Consider the following 14,065-nt stretch of genomic DNA (forward strand, 5'->3'; position numbering starts at 1 on the left):
TAGCCTTCCAGAGCATTTGTTTTTTAGATGGGGTCAGCGACCCCATTTGAAGGCTGAAAAGATTCAGAAGCCAAATAATTTAACCCCCTTAATTTATTTCTTATTCATTTGTTATCTTTCTAGTAAGACCCCCTTCTACCAGGCATCCATTATGGAACAGAATGCAGCTTGCTTTAGTGCCTACAGCATGCAGTGATGATAACTACAAAGGATCCAAGGAATATGCATTTCAGTAAAAATCATCTGGCTGTTAGATGTGCGTGTGCAATGCCCACCTTTCCCTGTATTGTGCTGCAGTGACTGGGGATTATCAACAGAAATGCTATTTCCCTCCCTGATTATTTCTCAGGACACACTTGGGCAGCAGGATTAACAACAAGACCCCCCTTCCTTTAGCACTGGCAGCCTGAAATTGCAGCATTTCCCAGGGGAGTAACTATAGAGGAAGCAGACCATGCAGATGCTAGGGGATCCAGGAGATATAGGGGGCCCAGCGTGGCACTGAACGATCGATAACATGTTTCAGTATATGTTTATGTCTTTGCTAGAGGCCCTATAATATAGAATATTATTATATAATACAGTAACTATAACTATAATATAGGGGGCCTTATAGTGATTGTGATGTAGGACCAAGTTAATTCTATAAGCAATTCAAGCATGCACAGCCCACCCCAACATTCTCCATTCCAGTGCACATTAAATATAGTTCGATTTCCCGGAGCATGCAAGGGAGCATGGGTTTTGTTGCACCGTTGCAATTGCCTGTACAGTCTCCTATATCTTCTCTAAGTGCTCAGCCTTCCCCAGGGACAGTTGCAGGGCAGGTCAGTAATGGGTTTGTCCTGGGTGTCCTTAGGCAGAAACGTCCTTGAAAATATGTATATATTACATATTATTACATAGTTACATAGTTACATAGTTAGTTACATAGTTAAATCGGGTTGAAAAAAGACAAAGTCCATCAAGTTCAACCCCTCCAAATGAAAACCCAGCATCCATACACACACCCATCCCTACTTTTTTTTTATAACATTGGTTTTTATTAGTAAATTTTCATCACCATCATATCAAGCAGATAAAATAGAAAGATAGCAATTACAGTAGTAAAGTTTGCAGTGATACAGCGTACAAAATGAGTACAGTCAGGTGATCCACAAAATAACAATAGACACATGTCAAGTTGGCTATACAATATGCGCCAGAAGAGCCAAACAGTGATGATAAATCAGTGACCCATCCCTACTTTTAATTAAATTCTATATACCCATACCTATACTAACTATAGAGTTTAGTATCACAGTAGCCTTTGATATTCTGTCTGTCCAAGAAATCATCCAAGCCCCTCTTATAGTCATTAACTGAATCAGCATCACAACATCACCCGGCAGTGCATTCCACAACCTCACTGTCCTGACTGTTAAGAACCCCCTACGTTGCTTCAAATGAAAGTTCTTTTCTTCTAGTCTAAAGGGGAGGCCTCTGGTACGGTGATCCTCTTTATGGGTAAAAAGGTCCCCTGCTATTTGTCTATAATGTCCTCTAATGTACTTGTAAAGTGTAATCATGTCCCCTCGCAAGCGCCTTTTTTCCAGAGAAAACAACCCCAACCTTGACAGTCTACCCTCATAATTTAAGTCTTTCACACCTCTAACCAGTTTAGTTGTTACATTGTAGATGAATTGCTTGAAATCTTACCATTCACATTAACTGTGTGGGGGGCTGTTTGGGCCTCTGTGTAGTTGGAAGGCCAGGGCCTATTTTCAATCCCAGTCCAGACCTGCAGTCCGGGCCTGTTTTGTACTGCCCCAGTTGGATTTTTTAGGTTCTTTTTTATTTTATTTATTTTTTTAGTTTACAGCAACATATGTTAAATACCCCAGGTAGAACATAGAATGTGGTGCTTGCAGGGAGTCACACAAGCATTTGACCATGTCACTACAGTGATCATTACTGATGTGAATGCCGGAGGAAGCAGAATTGTACTGATGCCACACGTTGTTGACAAAACAGCGCGGGTGATACATCTGTGCTGCCGTGGTGTAAACAATAGAGTATGTGTATCCAAAAGAGGATCATTTATCTCCCTGTAACTGTTCCATGAGTCATACTCTCAGATATAAACACATGGGAACTCTTTGTAACCAGGCATCACAGGACTTTGTTTTGGAAGCAGATCCATCCTATCTGTACACATAACTATGGAGAAAAATCACAGGGGTAACAGCAGAGAACAGTTTGCTGCACATGTAAGCTTATTTTTGACTGTGGCTTTTGGAGGCATTTATTAGAGGGTCATGAAGCTAAAAGTAGCCCAGTGTCATCGTTTGACTCAGCAGGATGTTTCCTTCCTGTTTGTGTTTGGGTCAGTTGTTTGGATGGACACATAACATACAGACGGGTTAAAGGGCATCTACCTCCTAAAAACTGTTTCCCCCACTGGAGGGGAAACGGGGGAGAATTGAGTGCTCAAGCCCCACATCCGGGAGAGAGCACCCAGGGTTTGGCAGCCACGTGGCCCCAATTCTGTGTCACACACACACACAAGTGAAAATCGCATACCTCCCAACATTTTGGAAATAAAAATATTTTTTTTTTGATCACGGCTATTTTTGTGGCCACACCCCCTAATTAACATGTTCATTTTACAAAATTAGGCAGGTTATGAAAGTTTGAACATATTTCTGGTTTTTTTTTTAAGTTATTACAGTTTTGCTAATGAAGGTAAATTGCCCTTTAAGCTGTGAGTTTAATTTTTGCCAAGGGACTTCCTTATCTTAATTGTTACAATTACTTATTTGCTTATCTCAGAATTGTTACAAAGTATCTTATTTGCACCTGTTAGGGCAGAGACACACGGTCAGATTTGAGGAGATTTAGTCGCCCGGCGATAAAACGCCTCTTATTCGGGGAAACTAATCTCCTCGAAATGCCTCTCGCCGGCTAGAATGTAAATCGCTGGCAGGATGCCACTCGGATCACTTTGTTTTCTGAAGTCACCCTGAAGTTGCCTCTCGAACAAAACGAAGTGCTCCGAGTGCCATCCCGCCGGCGAATTACATTCTACCCGGCGGGAAGGCAGTTCCTCCAGGTACAGGTATGGGAAACCCATTATCCAGAAAGCTCTGAATTACAGGAAAGCCATCTCGCTTATATTCCATTTTTATCAAATAATTAAAAAATGTAAACATTATTACCTTTTTCTCTGTAATAAAACAGTAACTTGTACAGGTATGGAACCTATTATGCAGAATGCTCCGGATCTCAAGTATTCCGGATAATAGATCTTTCCGTAATTTGGATCTTCATATCTTAAGTCTACTAAAACATAATTTAAACAATAAATAAGGCTTGTTTTGCCTCTAATAATGGTCAATTATAGCTCAGTTTGGATCAAGTACAAGGTACTGTTTTATTATTACAGAGAAAAATAAAAGAATTTTGGAATTTTGAATTATATGGATAAAATGGAGTCTATGGAGGACTGCCTTCCCGTAATTTGGGGCTTTCTGGATAATGGGTTTCTGAATAACGGATCCCATACCTGTACTTGATCTCAACTAAGAAGTAATTCACCCTCACGGGAGGTAAAACAATCCTATTGGGTCTAATTAATGTGTAGTGGATTTACAGTATCCAAATAATGAACAGACCCCTATTCCGGAATACCCCAGGCCCCAAGCATTCTGGATAAAAGATCTCATACCTGTACTTCGGTTTTCTTCCACACTCTAAAAAGCTACAGACTGGTTCCTGATAAAAGTGACCCTAGTGTGTGTATGTAATAGGGACCTTAGATTGTTAAGTGCCACTGGGGCAGGGATTGATGTAAATAATAAATAGCACAGAGCTATGTAAATAAGGGTTAGTATAATGTATGATTTCCCTTTATAATTAACATAGGCAAGTTATTCACAGAAAACTGATTGTCAGAAGCAAGAGCACCAGCCGTTGGTATTCCCTCCCTCCCCCCTTCTAAGAGAAGCCCAGATGTTTTGCTTCCATGTTGGTGTATGGACTGGAGGACGTGACAGTACGCACAGGCCTTCTCTGTGTTTGTTACAACAATAACAGCCTGGGGGTGTCCAGTTACCATTAATGTTTATCCTTCTCCAGCCTCAAAAACAGCTACTGTTCAAGCCTTTCCTGGCAGGAGCAGAAACACTGAAATATTGTGTAATGTTGTGCAGAGCTGCCAGCTTCTCTTCTCTCCATACTGTATGACTAGTAAAAGTAAATATATACAGAATGTACCCCCTATTGTAAAATATAAGAATATTGCAAGTCACCTAGGCGTTCCATTATCATATAAGTGCTTTAAGATGGCCAGGGAACTCCTCTGTAACTTCAATATTAACATTTTACTATGGGAGGGTATATTATTTTTCATAAAACACAATATTCAGTGAGCAGTGTGACTAGGGTTGCCACCTTTGTAAAAATAAATTTTACCGCCCAGGGAACTAAAGGGGCGGTCTGTGACGCAAAAAGCGGCAGAGCCGCGACGCAAAAGGGACGGGGCCACATTGCGCGAGGACAAGATGAGGAAAAAAAAAAGGTAAGTTTCCACCCGAGGGCAAGGCCTTTTCTTAAGGGTATTACAAATTACCGACAGCTACATTGCCTGTAAATTTGTAATACCAGCCCCGGCAGGTGTTTTACCGGCTAGGCCGTTAATATACCGGCCCGGTGGCAAGTGTAACACAAATTATATCACTGACCAGTGTTTATATAGTGAATAATGTACCCTCTATTGTAAAATATAAGGATATTTAGGGGGGAGTTATTAATCAAATGTTAAATGTTAGAGTTATTTTATACCCAGAACAAACTCAACTTGAATGGTTTCTAATTTAAGAAAAAAAAATCGACTTCAGAAAGGTCGGGATTAACAACCTGATAACTCGAATCAATTGAATTGATCAGTTTTCAGGCAAAACCCTACAAAAATAACTCGAACATCATGAAGGCTTTTAACATCTTCAAATGTATTTGTTTGTTTTTTTATCTTAAAATATTAAAGGTTTTTTTTTCTACCTGAAAATTTGACTTTTGAATAAAAAAAAACAAACCCTTGAAAACTCGAATTTTCATGGAAAACACAGCTCAAACCTTAATAAATAACCCAAGTCACTGAGGAGTTCTGTGATATATAGAGGAACAAGGCCGACATCACATCACCTATTATTAATAATACATATTGCATTTACTGTTATTGCAGAACTCAGTGTCTTTTAGTGTCCTATAACTTACAGTCCGGTATAGTCATACTCAAACTTTGACTTGTATAACTTTGTATACAGCCTTGTTCCTTTATATGGTCACATAATCCCTCAGTTGATTCTAATATCCTTATAATTTGGACTAGGGGTACAGTACTCTTTACAATAGGCGTATTTGAATTTATAACATTGTACCTTTAGATGGTTTCGGAACTTATCAGTGACTTAAAGCAACCAAAAACAAAACATTACCCATTAGTCCACTGCACTAACCCCCTTCTTTTTCCTCTCCCAACTTCTGTGCAGCTGAATTGTTGGCTGGCACAACTGGTAAGTTCATTACAGACCTCTGCTTTCTTGGAATGATCAAGCACACAGACTTGAAGCCAATATGCTTGTTGATTTGAGTGCATGCTCATGAGGCCAATCACGGTGGCTACCAACCTTGCTGTGCAGCCCATTTTCAGCATCAGTACAGAGAGGAGTGTTGTCACAGTTGAGGACACCAGTCAATACAGGGGACCCCTAGTTAAAGGGATACTGTCATGGGAAAAAAAAAATTCAAAATGAATCAGTTAATAGTGCTGCTCCAGCAGAATTCTACAATGAAATCCATTTCTCAAAAGAGCAAAATTATATTAAATTTTGAAATCTGACATGGGGCTAGACATTTTGTCAATTTCCCAGCTGCACCAAGTCATGTGACTTGTGCTCTGATAAACTTCAGTCACTCTTTACTGCTGTACTGCAAGTTGGAGTGATATCACCCCCTCCCTTTCCCCCCCCCCCATTAGCCAAACAAAAGAACAATGGGAAGGTAACCAGATAGCAGCTCCCAAACACAAGATAACACCTGCCTGGTAGATCTAAGAACAGCACTCAATAGTAAAAACCCATGTCCCACTGAGATACATTCAGTTACATTGAGAAGGAAAAACAGCAGCCTGCCAGAAAGCATTTCTTTCCTAAAGTGCAGGCACAAGTCACATGACCAGGGGCAGCTGGGAAATTGACAAAATGTCTAGCCCCATGTCAGATTTCAAAATTGAATATAAGAAAATGTGTTTGCTCTTTTGAGAAATGGATTTCAGTGCAGAATTCTGCTGGAGTAGCACTATTAACTGATGCGTTTTGAAAACATGTTTTCCCATGACAGTAGCCCTTTAAAGTACTTACCAAAAGATGAAAAAAAGTGGTTACAAATCCTATCATCCTGAATCAGCTAGATCTAACCCCTCAAACATAGTTACAGGGTGATATCCTATAAATTTCTTTATAAAGATACAGTAGTGGATCCCTAGTCAAAGGGGCATGTTTAATAACATTGGAGATAATTAACTCCAGAGACGTTGATCAGATCTTTGTTTTTGTTTTCTAACCTACAGGTGACTGTTTAAATCTAATTGCTGATTGGTTGCCATAGGCAACATCTCCGGAGATATCGATCTTCTATGTTAGTAAACATGCCCCAGCAGGGGCCAGCAGACCGACGGGAAAAAGGTACCACTGATGGGATGGTTCAGCCTTCCTAACCATTGTCCTGATCAGATTGTTAGGGGATGACTATGTCCGGACCAATAAACTGCTCACTTGGGTAATAAGTGGCAGGTTCGGCAGGCAGTGTGAGGTCAAATTAAATCAGTAGAAATAATTTTTTTCTGAAAAAGGAAAAACAACCAAACAAAATAAAAAGTGTCCACAAAGATCATTCCAGATACACTCTGCCACTTTAACCAGCCTGAATGCAAATCATCAGAAAATCAACCCTTCTGGTAAAGCAGAATAAATGGAGTTCGGAATGCAGAATTTCCAGTTTAGGTTTTGAAAATGAATTTTTTGCAAGTGTGGCATCCCTATCCTTTCCCTTAAATACACTGCAACATACCAGAGAAGAGGCTACCATGATAGCAAGATTCCATTATTGCAGATTTAGAGGACAGCTGCCATGCAGATTGCTTCATCCAAGGAAATTTCTGTAGTACTTCAATGACCCTGTACCATCTACTGAAATCTATGGAGTTATCCCTATAATGACATATGCAGATAAGGAATATAAGGTCCATACAACCATTATGCATTCACATATGCACAACACTAATAAATAGTTATTCAGGTATTCAAGAAAGGGCAAATGATCCAAAATCTGTTCAAGACTAAAAGTAACATTCTTGTTGTCTTTTTATAACATATACCTCCATTTTGGGGTTTTGTTTTAGTCTTTCCCTGGTTACATTTCAGCCCATTAACCCTTCCCATCAAAAAAGTGAATTAGAACGAACAAACACACACACAAAAACAGCCAATTTATAAGAAACCATGTTTATTGTTTACATTTTTATTCTTAAATCCTGAAACTCCAGGAACGCAATCAACAACACTTCGTTACGAAGGGTACACTTTCCAACGGTGCCAAATCCGTGGTGATTTGGCCATTGGCTCAAAGCTTGTTTGTTGGCTTAAATGAACAAATTCTCAAAAAAAATAAAAATAAAAAGGAGCAGAGGTTCTGAAGGAGAGCCCCTCTGCTAAAGATGAGGTTGGCGATTGACTGTGTATAAAGAGTCAAGGAGTCAAATCAACAGACAATACAGTCAGAAACAAAGCACTGGAGATCAAGAAAAACAGTCCGCGTCACTCCATATTCACATTTTAGCCTTCCATGTAGCATAGCCGGCAAAGGGGAAAAAGCTATCTGGGCTTAAACACATAAACAATAGTATGGGGGCTGCTTAACTTTTCTCCCTACTGTTTGATAAATTAAGATGAGGATTGGGGTTATTTTTTGTGGCTTTAGCCACCATGCTATGAATTTCTGTTTCCGTATTTTGCATTTCACAGCTACCATTTAACTCTAGCACTATATATCTATGTTGGGCAATAAAAGATCGGCCAACCCAACTACATTCACAATATTCTCTGGCCAACTAACGTTCAGGCTTTAAAAGAGGTCTATTCAACTGGTGGCCCACTGATCGGGGGGGGGGGGGTATAAAGGTCCAGGACCTATATTACAGTGAACAATGTTAAATACAAATAATGACATAAGCTATTGTCACAATAAGTCTCAAATAACATTAGTCAATTTTACATGTGTACAGTAATTTCAGTGGCTGGTCGATTTACAAAAAGGTTGACCTTCCAGATGACATTGCGCTAGAATGAACAATAGCAGAAGGCTGTTAGAAGGTGCTGGGAGTTGTGTGCAATATCTATACAGGTATGGGGCCAGTTATCCAGAATGCTCGGAACCTGGGGGTTTTCTGGATGGCGGATCTTTCTGTAATTTGGATCTTCATATCTTAAGTCTACTAGAAAATCATGTAAACATTAAATAAACCCAATAGGCTGGTTTTGCCTCCAATAATGATTAATTATATCTTAGTTGGGATCAAGTACAAGGTACTGTTTTATTATTACAGAGAAAAAGGAAATCATTTTTAAAAATGTGGATAGAATAGAATCTATGGGAGATGGCCTTTTCGTAATTCAGAGCTTTCTGGATTACTGGTCTCCAGATAACGGATCCTATACCTGTAACGCTAAGGGTCTCTGATCTATGCAATAAATAGACCAACGGGGGAGCATTGTAAAAGTATAGGAGATAAATTTGCAGATCTAACAGGCTTGTTTAATTAATTGCTATAAAAACAGATATAAATACTAGTCATGGCTCCTGTATATGTTGCCCTTTACAGTTTGTGTACAAGGAGGTTGCACATACTTATATGCTTGAGTGTAAGAGCGAGACAGTGCAATGCTTACTGGCAGCTTTAGGCTTTAATATGTGCAAGGGCTTTGCACACACATTCTAGAATAATCTGCATTGCTGTGACGTATCAAAAAAAGGAATTTATATAGAACAGTCTGCATATTGGGCTTTTTTGTAACACAGAGCAAAAAGGAAAGTACAGAGATTAGCAATCAATTAATCTTGAGGGGTATCCAACATACAACTGAAAATATTTTTTCTTTATTTTTAAATACAGGAGGGGGAGGGGTTGTTTGGCAGCAAAACCTTTGTGCCTAGTTTCACATTTGTTCGGAATATACAAGAAAAACAAAAAAAGTTATCCTAAGCTGCGCCACCAGTCTGGCAGGAGTGACCTTGAAGTAGTAGTGTCAATAATCACTGCCAGATAATGAGAGGAAGAGAGAACTACAGGCACAAGCCAGTCTTCCCCTTGAACATTGTAAACAAGAAGCGTAGAACAATTACAAAACACCAAATAAGGTAAAACATCATGCGCTCACTCCCATGTCCCTGCCCAGACTACTCTGCAGCCATTCAAACAAACAAGTTTACTTGGGGCAGGAACAAGTGTCAGGTCATTGAATTGTTGCAATGCAAACGACATAAGAAACTGCAACACAAGGCTCGGCAGCAAAGTTCATCATTATAGTCCAAAATTACAAATAAAAAAAAGTTTGCCCAATGCCAGAACTAGTAGCACCAGATATTTTCTTGGCCAGCTCAAAATCCTCAAGAATTCATAAAGAAACTTCTCAAGAGCTGTATGAAATATTTCAAGTATCCTGTAAACATGACAATCATTATCAAAAAAAAAGGAACAAATTCCATGTGAGCTGTTCACTGTAGCACTGGATATACTAAAATGGATTCAAAGTCGTTTGCTGTTGTTATGGTGATAATTGGTAGTAGCTGATCCTTGATCACTTAAGGTCCCTGAGGTCTCACAGCTAGGGTTGCCACCTTTTCTGGAAAAAATACCGGCCTTCCTAAATATTTATCTTTTCTCCCTATTAATAACATTGGGATCAGCCATAATTTTTACCGGCCAGATGGCAACTCTACTCACAGCCTTTGTTTAAATATTTCCAAACCTACCAACAAGGAGGGGGTAGGAATAGTAAGTAAAAGCTGGAGGGGGGGTTAAGGTGGTGCTCATTGCTGATATTATATATATATATGATAGAGGAGGAGATCTAGTCCTTTGTCCATTCTGTGGCTAAGAAAGACACTGTATATGTTAAAGGAAATGGCAGTTTGGGAGATGATGTAAAAAGCATTTTCCAGATCATGTCGGCACCCACAATCTGCAAACCAGGGTGAAACTGTCGGCGATCCCAAATAAACAACTATGAGGAGACCTTTTGATATAAAGAGACAGTTATTTTTCACCCCTGATTGTGGAACACCATTCCCCAGCATTTGCAGATTTATTTCAGCATGATGAATGCAGTTTCCAGTCAGTCAGTCTGCCACTAGGGAGAAAAACAAAAGGTGCAGTTCTCATAAAGTGTCATAGGCGGATAGCAAGACCAATCTCAGCGCCCCTCGTACGATGTCAGTCACTATGCAGTCAATAAGTATTAGGGGGTCAGCCACCAAGCAAGTAGGGAGAACAGGAATGACTGCAATCCATGGCAGCAACCGATCAGCCATCATGAGATAGTTGGGAGGCAGTATGGTTTATTCGCTTTTGGAACCTAGACAAGATTCAAATCTGGGCACCGTCCTCATCTGCTGTCAAGGCGAAGGGCAGATTTGTTCTTATTGTCCCCTGAAAGACGAGTCCATAATGGGCAGATGTTCATATCACCCCCCAATTGCAGTGTTGGTGAATGGCAGATCCAATGCCTGTTTGCTGTGTGGGTAGGACACTATGGATCTGTGTGGGTAGGACACTATGGATCTGTGTGGGTAGGACACTATGGATCTATAAGACCAATTCCATATTCCCAATGCGCCCAGTCCAGAGGGGCAGATCCCAGCAGATATAATTTCTATACAATTGAAGGGCAGCCCAGTCCATATTGGCCATAGAGGAGTGGGGCAGTTATGGATCGGTTACAGTAGTTCATGTGGTCAGTGTAGGGGCACATGTGCTCCCTGTGTCAGTGCCGCTGTCATTGCACGGTTGTCTCGGTGGATTCGGACACTTTGCGCGACCCCGGCGGGTCGGGGCTCTCCCCAGTCATGTGAAGCCTCCTGACCGCTTCTTTGATGAGGTTCCCCGAGAGCAGCAGCTCCTGGAGCAGTTCGTGCGGATCTTCCTCTTCCTCCTCGGTCCCCGCGTGTTTCCTGCAGTTACACCGGCCCCATCCCCTGCCGCACAGCCGCTTGTTACCCCCGCCGCCCTGCTGCTGCTGCTGCCTGGGGGACTGATGATGATGAAGGTGCTGTGCGTGGCGGGCGGCTCCCCTCGGAGTACACACAGGGTACGGAGTGCTCCTACCCCTCACACACGAGCAGGAGGGACCCGCCCGGGACACTGGTTTGAGCGCCCCGTAAGCCATGCTGCAGGAGGTCGGTGCACGCTGGGCATTGAGCTGCAGGGCTTCCCCTATTCGAGCTACCAGGGAGTCCACCTCCCCGGAACCTACTGTGACTGACTGCTCGAGCAGTAGGAAGCTCTCCTTGCGGCACGGCATGGCAGGCAAGCGGAAGAGAAGCTCAGCTCTGCACCGCCAACCAGGGAACAAGCTCACACCGGCCTGCCTGGGTTTGTAAACAATGGATGACGTAGCCTGCCGCTTGGACGCTACCACTTCCTTACTGCAGGGGAGACTATTTCTTGACTAGGCTCTCTTCTGCCAATGTGCGCCTCCGTTTCACCAAGCACAGCATAAATCCGTTTTAATATACCTAACATCCGTCCGTTCAGCAGCTTTGTTTTGCTTGTTCCGATGGATGTAAAAAGAACAGGCGGACCAAACCAACGCCGGTACCCCCTCTTTTTGTCTTCTCGACACTTGCTCCGCCCCGTCCTTTTTGAAACTAAAGCCTGCCTCGTACGTTAATGACGTCGCCGTGTTTTGATGTGTGTGTGTGTCAGTTATACTGTTGTGTCAGGCTGCTCTCCTGCTTTTGTTTACTATTTCATCTGGCTGAGCATTGTGGGAGTTGGCTCGTGGTCTAACATGCACTAATGACACAGTGTGGTAGAAGCCGGGCTTGTAGGTCTCTGTTTATTTGTCAATAAATAAAATGGCTCAACGGAGAGGTAGTACCTCAGGGAACTGTATGGAACGTGCATTTCCTTGGAAACTGACTTCAACATGTTTATGTGGGGCGGGGCATGACTACAAAATGGGCACCTACATTGTTTAGCGTAGATATCCTTTAATCCTTTAAAACAGGTAGGGTGCCCCTTGCCTAGGGTTGTCAGCTTTTCCTGAAAAAAATACCCGCCTTCCTATATATTTATATTTTTTGCCTATTAATAACATTGGCATCAACCATCATTTTTACCGACCAGGCTGGTAAAATACCGGCCAGGTAGGGTTGCCACCTTTATGTCTGGCTGAGACCGGGCGGGGGGGTCCGTGACGTCAGTGGGTGGACCTGTGACGTCAGGGGCGGGCTATGATGTCAGTGCGTGGATCCGTGATGTCAGTGGGCGGGCTATGATACCGGGCTGTCCGGGTCAAAACTGGACAGGTGGCAACCCTACGGCCAGGTGGCAACCCTATACTTGCCTGGTGGTGCTTTATGCCAATGGGCAGGGCCGCCATAGAAATCACGGGCCCATAACATTTTCAGGGCACGCCCACACCACAGTTACAAGACCACACAGATATCAGTGCTAAAAACATTAAACCCCCCACACACAAGTTATAAAAAGCCAGGCACCCCTGTAAGTTAAAAAAAATAATTGGTGACCAGGGCCCCCCATAAAAGTTTTTTTTTAATAAAAAAAACATTGGCACCAGGGCCCCCCTTACAAGTAAAAAAAATATTGAATATTTTTTTATAAAACACATTGGTGTTCATTTGAACTGACCTCGTGGCTTCAGGACTTCAATTTAGGCTAGTTTCGTGACTTCGGGTCTTTTTGCAGCTTCAGGACTTGGGCAGTTCGGGACTTTAGGAGATGCGGCACGGCTTCAGCGCTGTCAAGGGGTCCGGCTAATAAGAAAAGTGCAGCACAGCTGGGCCCCCTTTAGGCTCGGTCCCGGTACAGGAGTACCCCCTGTGCGCCCCTGATGGTGGCTCTGCCACTGGGGAAGATAGATAAAATATAGGAAGATCATTTCTTCTTTCCAGAAAAGGCAACAACCCTAAATACAGGAACATTTTCTTGTGCAATAAACAAAAGAGAGAAACATTCATTGACACTAGACCTGGCACAACTATTAATTATTGCAGACCGATCACCTGTGGAACGGTAATCATTTGTAAAATCCTGATTCTCTTGAAGTGAATACAGAATGTTCAGGGTATAGAAGAGAACCATAACATCATACTGCACTGGGTGGCAGTGTCTATGTTCACAGCGCCCAATAGGAAGCATCGAATAATCTGCTATACCACTGTGAAGACTTGCTATCGATATCTGCTGCCAGCTAGACATGTGGCAAGAGGTCAGGATGCATGGATTCCACTAGGAACATCTGCCTTCCAGACACGTGGCAACAGACGGGCATATGGTAAAGATAAGCCACTAAGGGTATTTGAAGTTGTCGTTCAACAACAACCAGAATACTGATTGCCTTGCAATTCCTTGCATTAAAGGCGAGGGTCTTGTGTTGCATCAGACATTACAGCACACAATTCTTAGTGATACCGTGATAAGCAAAGTGCAGGACATGTGGTTGGGGATCAGTTATCATGGGTCACAAGGGCAAGCATTTCTGCCCTCATTGACAACATGTACGTGACAGGCATATTCCCACAGATTTTGCTTGACACGCAGATTAATTTATGATGCAACTGAGCTGTGCTAAACACACATCCACTGTAATTTAGTTACAGGAAAAGCACGAACAGGCCTAATATAATAATATTTATAGTCTAGCTATAGCCCTCCAACCTAACTCACAGTGTACAAAACTAAAATCGGAAACTATAAAGGTGGCTATACACAGGCTGATAAAAGCTA

General features: G+C 42.0%; 1 protein-coding gene across 1 annotated transcript; it reads right to left on the reverse strand.

The window, feature by feature from the left end:
• Positions 1–9,170: 9,170 nt before the first annotated feature.
• On the reverse strand, positions 9,171–12,121 carry LOC108719340 (GSK-3-binding protein-like). Its single transcript, XM_018268135.2, has one exon. It carries the CDS (start codon positions 11,613–11,615, stop codon positions 11,091–11,093), a length of 525 nt encoding a protein of 174 aa, XP_018123624.1. The 5' UTR covers positions 11,616–12,121; the 3' UTR covers positions 9,171–11,090.
• Between the last annotated feature and the right edge of the window lie 1,944 nt (positions 12,122–14,065).

Source organism: Xenopus laevis, chromosome 6L, assembly GCF_017654675.1.
Source record: "Xenopus laevis strain J_2021 chromosome 6L, Xenopus_laevis_v10.1, whole genome shotgun sequence".
NCBI lineage: Eukaryota > Metazoa > Chordata > Amphibia > Anura > Pipidae > Xenopus > Xenopus laevis.